Source organism: Dipodomys ordii, unplaced genomic scaffold (genome assembly GCF_000151885.1).
Source record: "Dipodomys ordii isolate 6190 unplaced genomic scaffold, Dord_2.0 Scaffold65, whole genome shotgun sequence".
Taxonomy (NCBI): Eukaryota; Metazoa; Chordata; class Mammalia; order Rodentia; family Heteromyidae; genus Dipodomys; species Dipodomys ordii.
The window spans coordinates 8,959,342-8,977,119 of record NW_012267281.1 but is presented as its reverse complement, the minus strand read 5'-3'; the positions used below and the strand labels follow the sequence as shown (position 1 = coordinate 8,977,119).

The window sequence follows — 17,778 nt, the reverse complement described above, 5'->3', positions numbered from 1 at the left end:
TTTTTTTTTTTTTTTGGTGGCCTCAACGCCTGCTTTGGCTTACAAAATCCTATTGTGCTGCCTGCCGACTATACCAAAAGAAGAATCTTGAGCAAAGTCATTTGGAAAAACTGAGTTTCCCCAGCAATTCTTAGGTAACTTGCATTTTGTAGCAATGTTTTGGCTTGCTAGTTTCAGGGGGTTTTGTTTGTTTGCTTTTTGTTTTGCTTACCGTTATAATCACAATCTGTTGTGAATGAGTCATCTGATGACCAGATTTTGTAAAACAAAACAAAAAAGTCATGTTATTTGGGTCCGTGCTAGAGGAGCATTTGGTTTCAGACCTGGAGCCCCCACTGTGGACATCACTATACTACTGTGATGTGCACAAGAACAGCGTACCATGTCCCTTCCCTCCATGCCTCCTCCTCCTCTTTGCCAGCTTCGGTACCCACAGGATCTTTGCCTCCTCAACCCCCTGGGTTGGGCAGAGGGCAAGGGGCCCTGGGAAGAAGGAAGAGGGGTACAAAAGCCCAGTAAAACTCTCAGAAACCCAGCCCTGCAAATATCACTGTGGAAGTCAGATGACTGTTTCTTTCCTTCCTGCCGATAAGCTGACTTGCAGAGTGAGGATTTCCTCACACCTTATCTTCCAGCAGCTTCCTACAGCTCTACCTGGAGGTAAGACAAGCCAAGTAACACCTTGAACAAACACCAAGTCCACAGGCCAGGTTGGCGGTCAACTGGAAGTCCTCTTGCTAAAGGTCATCCCTCACCCCAAGCCTCCTCCCCTATCAGAGCCAGAAGGAGTGGGCACATATCAGTGTTACCCTCACTCACACTCTAGCAGGCCAGATTCCTCACTGTGTCTCAAATCACAGGCCTGGGGTGATGGGAAAGGCACTAGTGTGTTCCATCTCCCCATGGCACTGCCCCCACCCCTCGCTGGGGCCTTGTGCAGGTGCAGAGTCGCTTCGGTCCCCATAGCACTGTACACAGGGGACAGGCGTGCTGGGAATTCCCAGCCTGCTCCTCACTAGCCAGCCGTGGCTTGTATGTGTGTGTATTCACCATCATCATCCCTGGACTTGTTTCTCCAAGCATTGTAATTATTCTGCAATTCTTGCATGACAAGGTGTGTACTGCTTTCAAGTCCCAAGCTTGAGGCCACCCCTGGAACAGGTATCACCTGCTTCTTCCTGCTGGTGCCCCTCCCCTCATACTAAGGGAAGGCCCTGCTCCACATCTGGCTGGGTAGCACCCCATTCAGGAGTTCTGAAGACACGGAGGGTGTCAGGTCCAGCATAGGCCCAAAAAAGGCACTAGAGATCAACAAAGGAAGTATGTCTGCATTCCACCAACTGCCCGGTAGAGCCTAAACTGCCCACTGTCTAGAGCTCAGAGACCAACACACAGCATGGACTCAGACCACAAAACAAAAAGTCCACTTCATACAAATCAATCATTAAACTAGTGTCCATCCTGTTTGGCTCAGGAACTAGCTTTTATGATTCAAACTCCAAAGAGCACCAGAAAATAATTTTCAAAATGTAACAGGATCTTTTTTTTTCTTTTTTTTAATTGTGAAAATATCGTATAGATTGGTTACAATTACATGAGCAAGATAATGAGTGCATTTCTTATCAAGCATTGTTGCCTCCTCCTTTGTTTCCCCTTCCACCCATCTTCCACCCCCCTTCACCCCCCTCCCCTTCCCCCCCACCAAAGTTGTAAAGTTCGTTTTTCGACATAATGACTTGTACACCTCATTGTTGCAATGGGTCCACCTGTACCCCTATTTAAACCATTTGTTTTTTCCCTCCCCCTCCACGAATTATACCAACATCAAATACAGTGAAAGCAGGGGTTATACCGTGGGGGAGGGACATACAAAGCAACAAAGAAATCATCTTATAAATATTGTAACAGGATCTTTAGTCAACTTCGCAGTCAAGAAATTATTTCTGACTTTTCTAAAACAGTAGTGTCCACAGGCAAGTCTACGAAAACCTAAGTGTTTGTGTTGGGATTCAGGCTTCTTTTTACTGACTGCTTTAAAAAAAAAAAAACAAGGTTTTATTTTGTTAAACTCAGATGATTCCTAGTTAAAAACAAAAAACCATTTCATTACAACTAAAATTTCTGCCAGTCATTAACCCAAAGGTCAAAATGACAAAGTAATCTGCAAACGCGAGAATAACCAGACACTAATTTTAGACTAAAAGTCAATGGGATGTTGGTCTGAACTCAGCTCAAACTCCATCTGCCCTGTGCATCAGCTGACAGCACCACAGGGGAACCTAGCCTGACACCCTAGCACTTAAGGCCTGGGCTCACCCAGTGAACAGAACAGACATGGAGCTTTGGCCTCTGCTGGGACTATAAGTCTCAGCTTTGTCACTAAGACCATATCCTCCCTTAGTCCACTCAGAGTGCTGAGGTCCGTCTCGGCAGGCTGCATGTTGAAGAATGTGGGTAGGGAGGGCAGCCCCATCTTAGGCAGTGATGGAGGACGGGCTTTGCAAGGGTCCATGGTCCATATGAATGCACTGCCATGTTCCTACCCACCAGGGCCTGGCCACTTTGCTGATAATACTGACTCTAATCAGGCTTCCTGCCACCTCCCTCTCCTATTCCAGGCAGCTCTTAATGTCTAACTCATTATCCCAGGGCCAGGTTCAAGACACAAGAGCCTGAAGCCTGGTGCTGGTGGCTCATGCCTATAATCCTAGCTACTCAGGAGGCTGAGATCTGAGGATTGCAGTTCAAAGCCAGCCCAGGCAAGAAAGTCTGTGAGACTCTTAGCACCAATTAACCACCAGAAAAACAGAAATGGTGCTGTGGCTCTAGTGGTAGAGCACTAGCCTTGACCTAAGAGCTGAGGGACAGTGCCCAGGTCCAGAGTTCAAGCCCCACGACCAACAAAAGAGAGAGAGAGAGAGAGAGAGAAGAAACAAGAGCCTGAGACCCAGCAGATCTAGTTGTAAGGACATACTTCATGACTAGGTGAGAGGGCTGGCAGTCTAGTGGGGTCTGTCTCCTGCATCAGAGCGCCGGGAATGGAATCTCAGCTCCAGCAGTCTTTACGTTATAGGTGGCCCTGGGCTCTGGGCACCTAGGGACCTTCCAAAAGCGGGGCTCAGAAGAGCACCTCTCACTTCACCAAAGGATTAAAGTCACACTCACAGAAAGCACACATGGAAGTGCCTGCCACACTCTACTCTTCATATACTCATAATCACTACTAAGCCTACCAGTACTGCTCCAACAGTACTGAGTGTAAGTGCTACTAACATTGCTGCAGCTACCAACACTACTACCATGAGGTCTATATCACTAGTACAGTAGGAGTACTGAAGGATACTAAGACCCCAGGGTATAGACTCTTGATAATACAGCTACTGCTGCTGCTTCTAGTACTGCTCCTAATCCTGCTGAGTACTACTGCGGCTGTTAAGTATTGCTGCTGCTCCTAGTCCTGTTAGGTACTGCTACTGCTGCTGAATATTACTGCTGTTGCTTCTAGAAATGACATTAGTGTGCTGAGTACTGTGCCTGCTACTTCTAGTCCTCCTACTATCACTGCCCAGTATGCCTTTCCTCCTGAGGATGAACCCCACACTTGGATAGTCTAGTCTCCCTTATTCTGCCATGCTTCCCCAAAAGATTAATCTCCTACAAGACAGGCCAGAGTTCTACAACTGCTCCAAATGAAGCTCTCACCAGCTCCTCCTCAGAAACACATAATAACCAGGGCTGGCCAAGGATGGCAACCGTGATCCTGGCATTGCACGGGGGGACCTCCTCTCTCCTCCAGCTTCTGAGGCCTATCTCTGTGTTTCCATCTCCCCAACGCCTGCCCAGAGAGACCTACAGCCTGTTCTGAAATGGGATCTGGACACAATCTGGGACTTAGAGATCCCAGTCAAGGAGCAGGCAGGCGGCAGCCAGAGTTGCTTCAAACCCAGCCCCCCAAACACTATCCTCCCAAGATGACTTAGGAAGTCTTTAATTCTCTAAGCACTTGCTAACAAAAGGAAAGCAGAGAACAGGGAACAGACAGACACCCACTCCACGAGATGACCTGACCCCTAAGTGCAGCCGCTCAGAAGCTGCTGGCTCTTCCCATACCTCACCAGACACCCGGCTAGGGCCTCAGCACACATGGAGGCTCCAGGACTCTTTGGCCTGCAGAATTCGAGGGACTCTACTCACTGAGATTGCACCACCATACATGGGCAGGAAAGCCCTCACAAGCACACCACAGAGACAGCAGCTGTAAGTCTACTTAATTCAAGCTGACACTTGCTGTGACTATGTAGAGACAACATCACTGTGTCCCTTGGCACAGGGCTGGGCAGATCTGAGCGGCTCCTACACCCCCCAAGTCAGCTCCACCTGCCTGGGTCTCCCCTGTGTCCTTCACAAAGCCAGGGAAGCCTGTACAGCTTCTAGGTGAGAGGAGATGCCCCTGTCCAAGGCAGCACCCTCCCTCAGGCATGCTGGCTAACCTCCCTTATCACCAGTGAGGCCAACCAGTCACCCAGAACCTGACATATCCCCTGGTTTTCTCCAGGGGCAAAAGGAATGACTTGCTACCTCCTCCCCTAACAGAGCACCCTTCACTAAGCACAAAGCAGGCCAAGAAGGCAGGCGTGCACACATGCACGCACACGCGCATGCACACACACCTTCAAATCAACTGGTCCATTTGTCTCACCCCACCAAATGCACTTGTGACAACTCCTCGCCCTTTGGGGAGCCTGAACTCCCACCCTATTATTCCTGCAGCAGCGATAGTGCCCCAGAGGCTAGTGAGACACCACCAAGAGCACAAGTCACACAGATTTTTCAGCATCGTCTCCAGCAGGTCTCAATTCACAACAGGAAAGTCTACCCATAACAAGTCCCAGGCAGGAAACTGCCTTAACTGAAGGACTTCGTGAGGGTGATGCCCTTCAAAAAGTACAGGTCATTGTTCCCACAGCACTCTGTCTTAGGTTTGCCACTGTATGTCCATTTCCGAATTCTACCATTTCTGAATTCGGCCATGCTGGGCTACTCAAATACCACCTTCCATCAGCAATCTGTCCCAACAACCAGGACAAGGAACCATGAGGGCACATAAATTCCCTGGAATATGGGTTGGATCTTCTGCCTCAACTTCTGGGCTCTAGCCTCGGGGTCACCTTATTCAGCCCAATCTGTGTATCTAAGAGGGAGATGGCGACAGTATTTATCAGAATACTATCAGGATAGTACTTCTCTGGAAAGCATTTATCAGGTTTGGCATGATTAGGTTAACAATTACTTGTTGGGTCCCAGTAAACTGTCTCTTGTTCTTCTGGGCTCTGATCCAAATGTATTTCCTTCATGCCTCAGGCCACATCTCTGCCAGGCTCTAGATTTCTCTTCTGACCAAAGATGGCTCTCAGGACTCATAACATTTACCAAGGATCAGAGTTTGGTACAGACCAGCGTTATCCTTTCACAACACTGGATTTTTAATCAGTTCAAAGAAAACATAGTATGACCTTGTATTGCAGTCACTAAGTATTTACCCTTCCAAAGATAAACACAAGGATAGGCTGCCTCATGCTTCTCAGATCTCAACACACTTTCAAACTCACAGGGCTTCTTTTCCTCTACGGGCCCAATCCATTTCAGTACTTATTGACCGCTAACACTTAATGACAGCTATCCCATGTACACCAAAAAGCAACCCACTGGGTGTAAAAGCATTTACCTCAATTAACGTAAAAATTCCCAAAACTAGGTAAGGTTTCCAGTAACACTTTATGATTGCTTTTGTTAGAGAGGGTTTCCGTGCATCCTTCTCAGCTCTTAAAACTTCTTTATCCCAGTACCTACAAGGAGACAAAAGTTGGGTCAAGTACAATCTATGCTATCCCTATGTAAATAAGGGGAGATGATGACAGAGAGACAAGAAAGCATTTATTTCAGTGTCCTGAGGCTGCCCCCAAAATGCTGGCTAAGGGTCCCCAGGACTCCTAGAAGCTGTGAAATCTGCAGCACCAGAAAAACAGGCCTCAAAAACAATCTGAGAGCCAGGCGCTAATGGTTCATATTTGTAATCCTACCTACTCTAGAGGCTGAGATTTAAGGATCTTGGTTCAAAGCCAGCACTCCCCCCCTTTCCCTCCCCCAGGTTAAGTCTGTGAGACTCTTAACTCCAACTATCAAACAAGGGTTACAGTGCCAGCTTTGGGCAGAAAAAGCTAAGGGACAGAGCTCAAGCCCTGAGTTTAAGCCCCCGTATCAGAAACACACACACACACACAAACACACACACACACACACACACACACCTTATGGGAAACAAGTTCACTGCAAAATTACAACATTCTTATAGCCTGAGAAGGCAGAAGTGGTGCAAGCAAGCCAGACACCTCCCAAGGGTGATACTACTGCAGGACAGGCCTCGGGCATCTATGGCCTGGGGCACCAACACCCTCCCCTTTTCCAAAGGCACCAGAAACAGGTTTCCAGCCCACCAGAGAGGGAGACCAAAGCTAGGAACAGCCTCAGGGGAGGTGTGAGATATGTGTGTGGGGGGGGGGGGAACGGGTTGGAGGACTTAGGACTTAGGAAGGCCACAACCTCAGAAGATCTTTCTTCTTACCCCTTCTCTCATTGCCTCTCACTTACCCTTGCAGCTCTTCTCCAAGATGTTTCGAGCGATCCTGAGGAAGCACTGAGTACATATCATCTTCTTCCAATTTCCGTTGATGACCAATTTTAAACAAGGGATTTAGCCACCTGTTAAAATGAAAGTGAACAGGAGTGACATATACTCTAACCACACATTTGAATTTAAGGAGAATCTTACTGCCAAAGCTAATTTTAAACACATAGAACCATAGAAAAAAACATTCAATATGCACTTGCACACACACACACACACACACACACACACACACACACACACTAGCTTTCGCCACTAAGCAGACCTTGGAAGCAATGACACTCCAGTATATGAGAGCACCCCAGCTCCCAGATCTTGAGTTCTGGGGCTTGAATTCAGGGTCTGGATGCTGTCCTGGGGCTTCTTTGCTCAAAGCTAGTGCTCTCCCACTGGAGCCACAGATTTTGGGTGGCTTATTGGAGGTAAGAGTCTCATGGACTTTCCTGTTCAGGCTAGCTTTCAACTGCAACCTCAGCTCTCAGCCACCTGAACAGCTAAGATACAGGCATGAGCCACCAGTACCCAGCCCAGATCTTTTCTTAATATCTCCCCTCTCCCTGAAAATAACAAGGTTTCCTTAAACAAATGGCTCATTTCAAGGCTGAGGGTAAGAATGTACAATGTGGGTCTTGAACATCTTGAACCCTAAATTATTCAATCATGAAACTGGATCCCAAAGAGAGAAGTCAGCCCAAAGGGTCTCTCTAGAGCAGTATGAACATTCAAATACATAATGATAGCCATGACTCATAACCAGGAATGACAAACAATCTATGAGTCCTTATTACAACATAATGGAAAAGAAAAGGAAAACTCTTATACAGAAGGAATAATGGAACTAGAAAATTCCCACTGGTAGCCAGACACTGGTGGCTTACACCTACAATCCTAGCTACACAGGAGGCTGAGCTCTGAGGACTGAAGTTCAAAGCTAGCTCCAGCAGGAAAGTCTATGAGATTCTCATTTCCAATTAATCATCAAAAAGTTGGAAGTGGAGCTGTGGCTCAAATGATAGAGCACTAACCTTGAATACAAAAGCTCACAGACAGCACTCAGGCCTTAAATTTAAGTCCCAGGAGACACACACACACACACACACACACACACACACACACACACACACAAATTCCCAATGGAAGCTGAACCAGAAGATGCAAGTCATAACTAAAATGAGATATAGATATAGATATAGATATAGATATATAGATATAGATAGTCTCCAATTGTCTTCCTATAAGACATTTATTAATTATGAAAGGAGAAAATAACTGCAGGAAAAAACTTATATTCAAATACTTTATGATTCAGTTTTATTTAAAAAATTGATCATTATCCATCAAGTATCATTTAAATAATAATGTTCAGAAGTAAGCCTGATTTTTGCAGGGGGAGGATGTTTCTGAGATCACACAATAATCCATTAGGACAGCAGTGGTGTTTGTCTCATTATTTAACCCCTTAGGATGGACTAAAGATGGAACAGGAAGGGCTCCAGGAATGTTTATTGTGTCCATGAATATACAAATTGTTAGAAATACAATCACAAAAACAGAGCTTTGGGCTCAGGAAATCCTAGGAGCTTGGATCTTCCAAGAATCTCAGACCCTGGAACTAGAAGCCAAGAGTCTAATCCCAGGCTTCTATCATTGCACCCCCTCTACTTATACAAACTAGGCAACTGCATGACCCTTTGTTCATCACTAAATATCTCTAGATTCCTCTGCCAACCCAGCCCCCTGCCCTGTTAGACTGTGAGACTAACCACCAAACAGATGTCAAAACTCAATGGATCTTTTACAGTTATTCTAAAGTCAAGCCCTTAGCACCAGGCTTGGCATGGGTAATAATGGCCCCCAAAACCCCCTCTATATACTGTTTGAACTCATCTGTGCTGAAAATCCTCCAGCATTAGGATTCAGACTTTTGTCACTTTAGGGTACATGTTTGATAGGGGGCCTGGGTCCTCTACGAAGCCCTTCCTTTGGGGAATCGACAGCTGGGGGAGGAGAGAGGCTGCTATAGTTATGGTGAGCAAGATAGGGGGTTAGCGTCCATCAAATCTACCTCAGAACTCAGAGGCTCTGAGGACTTTCTAAAGGCACAGCAAACTTCCACAGTTCCCCAGGATTAGAGAGACATTGCAGGAGCATCCAAGCTAACCTTGTGGTCCCAGAAGACTCTGGTGGCCTTCTCCAGGTCTCTTCCTTCCCTCTCTTTCCACAACCCTTAGAACTCAGCAGCAGAGGTTAGTCCAAAAAGACCTGGTATCTTCTTATCATCTTAAAGAAAACAGCCCAAAACTCAGGAGACCACCATGCTCCTATTGTGTTCCAGTAACAAAATGAGACCGATGTCTCTGAAACAACAAAGACTGAGCTGACGGTCATCCAGATCTCACAGCTGTAAACTGTAACTGCTTTAACTATGTATTATCTTTTTCACACCTGTCCCCAGTTCTACCTATATTTAACCTGAGGCCAGTGTCTGTGCCCCTGAGAATGGCTGAAGACGTACTGCTTCCCCTGGCTACCATGTAATAAATCTCTTTTCCCTGTACTTCGCCTTGTCTCTTTATTTGGCAAATGGGGGTAAAGTGACTAACTTGAGACTCCTAGATTTGAGGCCTGGGGGTCTAAAAATCTAGTTGCAATTCAATAGAAATACGTAGAATGTAACACAATCGAGCTCACTTTCAAACACACAAAGCCATGAGCTCAAGAGATAGCAAGGAGAGAGATGCCCAAAGGAGAAGATCTTATAGTCTCTCTCCAAGTAGGAGAAAAGACATTAACATTCCAACAGCTTCTTAGGAATTTGGATGTTTTGCTGATTTGTTACTGGTGCTTTGTTTTATTTTCTTATTTTTTCAAGAATGTGAGAAGTTCTGACTGTTATATCCTCAATGTATAAAAGGAAGAATGCCAGACCTAGAGTCTAGTATTCTGGGTAACAGCCGTAGCTCCTCTCTCTGGTCTGGACCCAAACATTCAATTTCCATGAATTCCAATGTCTAACAAACATACAAGGAGAGAAGGAACTAAAAACTAGCATAGGTTTGGGCTGATAAATACCCCTCCTTTCTCTTTACTGATCTCTACTCCTCCGTGCCCATCCCAATTTCTCTTTTTCTCCTTCTTCCTGATTTGGAACTACTGGCTGAGATGGAACCAAAATATTATTTCATTACTTGATATTTCTTGAATCAAAGGTATTCTCTTTCTTTAATGCAGAAGTTCACCTTTTTATATTGCTCTCAAAAGCCAAGCCTAATAAACCTCACAAGACATTACAATAATATTCCATGAAATAAAACAAGACCCTTTCCCTTCTCTGGGAATAAATACATGAAAGAACAGACTTTCTCTGCTCTCAAATTACTGAGCCTACCCCTGGGAACATTGTGTTCTTGAGGGCAATGGGAAAAACACGTCTGTGCTCAGGTTCCCAAAGCTACAAGCTTAGATACGAGTTTTTACAGCAGACAGGGTGGGGACACTTTGGATGCCCATCCTCTAATGCAGAACAAGTTTCCCCACATCAAAAAGCCAGCGAGAGCCAGGGATCCGTGGCACACACTTGTAATCCTAGCAACTCAGGAGGCTGAGATCTGAAGTTCATGGTTCAAAGCCAGTCCAGTCTAGGCAGGAAAGTCCATGTGACTCTTATCTCCAATTAGCCACCAGAAAAACCAGAAGTGGAGCTGTGGCTCAAAGTGGTAGAGCACTAGCCTTGAGTGACAAAGTTCAAGAGACAGTGCCCCATCCCTGAGTTCAAGCCCCATGACCAACAATAACAAAAGACAGAAAGATAGCTGATACAGAAAGGACATGAACTAGACTGTGGCCTGAATGGTAACTTCTGTGAACTTTTTCTATTTGAAAGACACAGTTCTGGTGCAAACATTGTTCCTATTGTGGGGTCTTCCCAGGTTATTTAGAGATTTCATTCAATGGTTGCTTTGGGGCTTTGGGGCATGGTTGGAGCATGTGATGGAGAACATGTCCATAAAGCAAAGAGAGACAGAAAGGGGGCCAGCTGAGAAGCTCTATCCTAGAGCTTCAGGGCCTTCCCTGGTTTATCCTGGCTCCTCATCTCCCTTGTTCCCTAATCCATTTTGTTCACATCTTCACAACCCATAACCTTCTCCATACTGCATACAACTCACCCCAAGAATCTACAACTATCATGAACAGATAAGCCCCTAATCTACTTCACCTAAAAAAAGGAAAAGAAAATCCACTTGACAGAACAAAAAGAGGAATCACATGGAAGATCGGGCTTTTGCTTCCCAAATCAGTTATAACATAGAAAAGAGTGCCTATCCTTCCACGTTTCAAGCAGAGGTTCTCATAACGGGACTAACACCCTAGTCTTACTAGCTAGACCTACTAAGTGCAGGACTAAATTGTCACTGAGCGTCCTGAGTCCCTGGGGATGTCCTGCTAACCGTGACTCTCTATTTGTGACTCTTCCAACAAGATGCTTTCTTCCAAATGATTCAACCTCATTCCCCCCAAGGGATGACACAGCTCTTGCTTCCAAGCTCCAGCCCCGAGCCCCGTGGGAAAGGAGGAAGAAAACTACTTAATGAAGTAAGCACTTCATGCCACTCCTTTGGCTGTGTACACCTAGAAGCACAGAAAAGAATATAATTTACTTGGGTTAAACAAATGTTCTGGAAGCTGAATCATGGCATGTGGACATGTAATTCACATTTGTTTAGTTACAAGCAAGCTAAACATTACTTAAAGTTTATCCATCCATGGGACACAAACATTTGTGCACTTTTATCATCTGAGAAGACACGCCGTCTTACATGGCTTCTAAACGGCCCCTGTCAAGATCGATGTGAACGCCTGCACGCACGGCATACCCTTATGCTGCTCCCCTCTTCCCCATCAATTACAGCAAGAACCCTTAAACACACCTTGACCTACCATCAACCCGCAGGCCTCCATCATTTGGTTTCTTTATTTAACTTTAATATACCTAAGATTTTTTTAGAGCAGTTTTAGATTCACAACAGAATGGAGCAGGTGTGTCCTGCACAGCTTCCCCGCTACCCTTGAGGCCTGGGTGACCCCTTCGTTATGACTCGGATGAACCTACACTGATACACCAGTGTCACTGTAAGTCCACAAACACGTGAGGATTTGCTCTTTGTGGTACACATGCTATATGTTTTCATAAATGTACAATATTACAGTTATCCTCACTGTTCTAACATCCTCTGTGTTCAGCCTATGCCTCTCTCTCTCTCTCTCTCTCTCTCTCTCTCTCTCTCGCCCCCTCCTCTAGACCTCATCTTCTTACTGTCATTGTACCTCTTTTTCCACAGATTTGTAGCCCTCTTAAAATGGCTTCTCTGCCTTAACATTCCCCTCTAGTCTTTTGGCTTGATTTAATTCTTTCTTTTTATTACTAGCTACTAGTCTATTGTCTAGACATACCACAGTTTGCTTATTCATTCGTCAGCTAAACAGCACTTTGGTTATTGCTATCAACATTGTGCGTAGTGTTTTGTATTAAGGTTTGGGAGCTGGTTTGCTTTGGTGGGTTTTGAGACAGAGTTTTGCCATGTAGCTAAGGCTGGCCAGGAATTCACTACGTGATATAGTTTGACCTTGTTTATGAGCCTCCTGTCTCAGCCACTAAGAGTTGGGATTTTAAGTGTGTGTCCCCATGTCCAGGTGAGTGAATGTTAGTTTTAAACTCATCTGGGCAAATGTCAAGGAACGTGCTCAGTCATGTGACAGAACACAGTTTTATAAGAAGCCACTAAACTGTCTTCCCACCAGCAATGAACTTAAGTTCCATTACCACTTCCTTCTTCATCTGACCCCATCCCTACTTCAAGTACCAGTTCCTTCCCAGAACCCTCTCTGACTCTGCAGTAAACCTCTTCATGGGATTCACAGTATTTTTGTTACATTCACAGCATTTCTGTGACACTAACAGAAGTCTCTAGCACAAACTCTCACATTTGTGCTACTGACAGTCCCCAGAAGAAATCCTAGCTGCAAATGCACTGGGTGCTATGTCACAAACTTATGATTTCTAACTAGAAAAAAATACAAGAATAAGGCGATTTCCCATAAAATCCACACTCTCAACCCCCAGAAGAAGGCCTGTGGGCCGTGTCCACAGATTCCCTACTCCACTCTAACATTTTCTACATTTTTTTGTTAAAAAACAAACAAACAAAAAGCACCAGTTATTGTACACCCAGGTTCACAGCAAGTTTCTTCACAAAAGCTAAAATGGAGGCATAAACCAAGCATCTGAGAAGGTGAATGAATGTTTTATGTACATATGATGGGTGAATGGCTACATATGATGTTTTGTGTACATATGATAGGCTTTTAGACCCCAGGCCAAATGTCCATAAATCCCAAGTTAGATCCAGCTACTTGACCCCATATGTCAAATAAGGAGACATGGTGTAGGGTGGAGAGAGGAGATTTATTACAGGCACCCGTGGGAAGACAGCACTTCAGTACATCTTCAGCCATCTTCAGAGCTACAAACATTAGCCTCAGGTTAAACAGGGAGAATTAGAGGCAGGGGTTGGGGGGAATGGTATATAGGGTTAAAACAATCCCAAGTCACAGGTATGGCCTGGTTGACCCTTAGCTCTGTATTTGTCCCTACAGAATTTCTGGAGATGCTGTTATCACTTAATTACCAGAACAGAACAGGAACAAAGTGGTCTCCCGAATTTTCGGCTGTTGCTTTAAGATAACAAGACTTTGTTTATTGGAGGGCCAGTTTGCCTTTCACACAAGATGCTCATCTGAATCTTCTCTTTCCTTCTGGAAACAAGGGGATTGGAAACTTGATTATGAGAGGGAACAAAGGGCAGATCAAAGGGCACAAGGTTGGCAGACTCACAGGGCCCAGCGAAAGCAGTTAAGATTGCCTCTTACACCATTTGTAGAGTGAAGAAATGAGGTCAACCAGGGATTCTAGAAAGTGACAACACCTGAGCAAAATCTAGAATAATCTGGAACTTACCAAGAAAAGAAGATGGGAAGAATGGGCAGGTTGTCCTGAAACAAAGGGCCTCACCACAGGACATATTAGTCCAAGACCACAGGAGGCCCAGCAGAAGGTTTAACAGGATAATCAGAGGTTTTGTATTCTAAGCCTTTGTCTTCTTTCATGATGAAATCAGCAGAGATAATGAAAGGTTTTTAAAGTCAAGAAGCACATTTGAAAGAATCACCCAGAAAGCACAACTACCTACATTCCTTTTTTCGAGCAAACCTCTCTACCTTCCTTCCATCCAACAATATAAATCTTACCTCCTTTTGCTGGATTATAATTCTGAAACTCTCTACCAGCATGCCATCAAGACAAACCAGGTGAACCAGAAGTCAGAACCCAAAATTCATCCTACTCTAGTAACTCAAAACCTAGAACCCAAATCACGGACATAAATTCAAAGTAAAAAAAAAAAAAGGCAAAAATAAAACAAGAAAGCCAAAAAAACAAATGACTTATACCAAGAAGTATTGTGGCATGAAAAGAGGCCCAAGCTAACAAGAAAGAGCTCTGAGCCTGAATATACATCTCACAGGAGACAGAAAAAATAATCAGAGTTCAACACACATGTACAATACCCAGACCCCTGGTGTGTGTATCCACTCAAGGCCCAGCTTTGAAGAGGAAGCAATGTACAGTTACTATACAATGCAATGACATACAGATTCAAGTTCCAGGCCATGGCCTTGCTGCTCATCTGTACATCACGTTGAGTAGTAAGGCTCTAACAGAGCCACTACTGAAAAGTTTCTCTGTTTCTGCTGCCTCAGAGATGGTGGTCAAATGGTAAACAGTGGAAAATCCAACAGAAAAAGAGTCTACTGGAATAAAACAGCTGGTCTTTCTCTCTTGATCCATAATAAACTTGGGTCTATGATTAACTCTAGTCTCAAAATGCAACAAGCCAATGAAGCCAGAGACAGCTGCAGACAGATTACACTCGTGTGCAATGGGATAGGAGTTGGCTGACTTCTATGGATACTGGATCTGGTTCCCTGAGTCAGACACGGAGTTGTACACAAACAGGAAAGATATCCAAAGGCAGTCACAGAGTAAGACTGCAAACGCTGGCTGAGGAAGCAGGAGCCGAGAGGGTCCTTGTGTCAGCCTTTGAAGTTTGTTCAGTCCCCACTAGCCAGGCAAGTCCTATGCAGAAACCACAGACAAGTTGTTTATTCTCTGAGGCCACAGCGGTGACTCACAGATGACATCTATAAAACCTCAGCAAATATTTGCATCGCCTCCACTAACAACATCCTAGTATTCATAAACATTCTAGGTGTTTATGAATGCCATCCCATTTGTCCAAAATTATCACAAAGTACATAAAAACTTGCAGTATTCCTCCTGGATACTTGAAAACTCTGGCTTGCTTTAGAACCTTCTTGGTTCCAATTCAACCTTCTCTGTGTTCCTTTTCTATTGACACAATAGACATCAGTCCTAATAGAAACAGTGGACCATGTGACCTCACATCACACGCAACAGCAAGAAGGAAACAGAGTTCGCATGGCTTCCAATTATCCTTCGTGAATAGCCTAAAACGCAGGCTGAGCTCAGTCCAGGAAGCTCCTACCTGTCCATTACTTTCAAGAGAAGACCAGCTAAATTCATGAGAAATCTACTTTAGTAAATACTCTCAAAGGCATGCAGGCACCAATGATTCACACCTGTGATCCTAGCTACTCAGGAGGCTGAGATCTAAAAACCATAGTTTGAAGCCAGCTAAGACAGGAAAGTCCATGAGACTCTTATCTACATTAAAGCAGCAAGTAGCTAGAAGTGGAGCTAGGACTCAAGTGACAGCCTCAAGCAAAACAAGCTAAAATACAGGACATGAGTTGAAGCACCACCAGTACCTTCATACACATACACATATACAAATAAAACAATTCTAGTTTGTTATCTATGGCCACTGATTTTTCTCCAAATTCAAAAAATAACTTATGCCCAGCAAGTTCCCTACTTTTTTGGAATCCCTCCCTGAAACTTTCAAACCAAAGTTTCCAAACTGTCAGCACTCATGTTACAATTCATTTGGGGAATTTTCTTCTCCTGACATCTCTTTTGGCTTTGATTGTGCAGGGTGTCCTGTAATAAAGGAGTGAACTTCAGGTTGCGGGGCCATCTTGTCCAGGTTCCCATCCATAGCTGTTAGCTTCTTGAATCAGAATAAAACACTGAACCAAGTCCTGGTTCCTTTTCTTTCCTGGTCCTTTCCCTTCAAGTTACAACTTCAGGTGCAAGGTCCCTGCTGCATGCAGGGAGCTTGTGCTAAGAGCATTGTGGATGTCCCGCCCCTTCCTCCTGTCTCCAGTTTATCCCAAGGTTCTTCATTTCTGCCCGAGCAGAAGGCCCTCTGCCTGGGCCTTCCGACTGCCCTCTGGACATCAGGTCTTTGTGTTGCTTATGTATTTTTTAAATTTTCAAATCCTTTTTTGGTGTGGGGGGAAGGGGGGGTGAGAAGGGGGGGGCTACCCAAATGGAGCTGGCCAAAGCTTTGAAATAGCTGAGACTGGATGGAAACTGGCTTTGATATCACACAATCATGGCAGGATGAGATCCCCTCCTGGCCTGTCCCCACTGCCTGAATCATCCCAGAGCCAGATGTCAAGCAACTAGGGTAGTTGAGAATCTACCACAACAACACAGACGTCCAATCTAAACTGTCACCTGCCTAACGTGCCTTCCCCTAGGCTCTGGGGTCACTCCAGCCCCTCTGTTTCCTACCTCCTTCTGTGTGGCCCCGCGTGGCGCCCCTACCCCGTCGGTAGCACCTGGCTTTGCCTGGCTGACCCTCTCCCTCAGTCTCCACTTGTGGCTACCCAAGAACAGACTTCTCTGTTCGTTTGTGTGCATTTGGTGATAGCAGAACCCAGGGTCTTGAACTACTGAACTACAATGCTCAACACCACCACACACACAAGACTTCCCTGTTAATTATTAATGTTTAAGGCCCTACAGGAACACTCTGATACAAAAACTCCAGCCCCAAACTAGGCTACCCTACAATGCAAAATTTTCTTTTTTGGCCAATGGTATAAAACTTGAAGAGGAAGAGGAAGGGCATTTGTTTGCGATGTCATGACTTCACTGCAAGTAAACAAAGCAGCTACTCAGAGAATTGAGCCTAGGTTTCCATTGAACTCTCATGGCACCACCTACCTAAGTCTAAGGAGAAAGGCCAAGGGTTAAATAAATAAGCACCAATCTGAATTGCACTTCTGGTACTTAACTATGAGCTAATAACTGAGATTGCTTAAGCTCCACAAACAAAACACAGGAAGCCTTCCAAGCTCTGGGATAGAACTGAAGGTGTGACCCCAAACTCCTATCCCCACATTGGCTTAGAACACGGAAGCAATGCACCACATAAATTAGCCAGCTCCCCTGTGGGTTCCCATACCATTGCTCTCCTAGGCACTGTACAGAGCTCTTGGCAATCGCTCCGGATCCAGAATAAACTTCAACTGCAGAAGAGCAGAAAGAACAGCACCTCAAAAATACAGGTTCAGGGTACCCTATTGAACCATGTGACAATAGCTGTCCTCAAAGATGTGTCCCATCTGCCAGGTGTTAGTGGCTCAAGCCTGTCAGCTACTTGAGAGGCTAAGACATGAGGATGGAAGTTTGAAGCCAACCCAGGCCAAAAAAAAAAAAAAAAAATTCATGAGACTCATTGATGCATACTGTGTGCGTTCTCTCTGGGGAAGTATAGAGATAAAGCCAGGAACCATGAAAAATGTAAACAAAAGAGAAAAATTATTGCAAAGCACAAGAAAAAATGCTTCCTAGAAGAACACATGGGATGGGGAGGGGAGCAGGGCTTAAGTGGGGAAGCATCCTCCCCCCCGACCCCCAACCCCAGGAATGCCAGAAGCATTCCTGCCAGTTCTGGAAGCCTGGTTGGGTAGAAGACAAATAAGATTCTAGGAGTGACTGAGAATGGGTCCCTGGAAGAAGCACAACTATATAGCAAGGTCAATAAGAGCAATGACCTTGGCTTTTTCCCCATCATTATCTCCAATGAAGCAACAAAAACGGAAAG

The 17,778-nt window shown here is 45.0% G+C and overlaps 1 protein-coding gene across 1 annotated transcript in view; it reads right to left on the bottom strand.

Annotated features, from left to right (window-relative positions):
* Abcc4 (ATP-binding cassette, sub-family C (CFTR/MRP), member 4) overlaps positions 1–6,756 on the bottom strand; it is a 183,047-nt gene extending 176,291 nt beyond the window's left edge. The window contains exons 1-2 of the mRNA XM_013023011.1: positions 6,649–6,756; positions 5,726–5,846 (exon numbers count right to left, since the gene is read on the bottom strand). Coding sequence (XP_012878465.1) covers positions 5,726–5,846; positions 6,649–6,704 — 177 coding nt within the window. The 5' untranslated portion in view covers positions 6,705–6,756. The remainder of the gene's footprint in view (positions 1–5,725; positions 5,847–6,648) is intronic.
* Between the last annotated feature and the right edge of the window lie 11,022 nt (positions 6,757–17,778).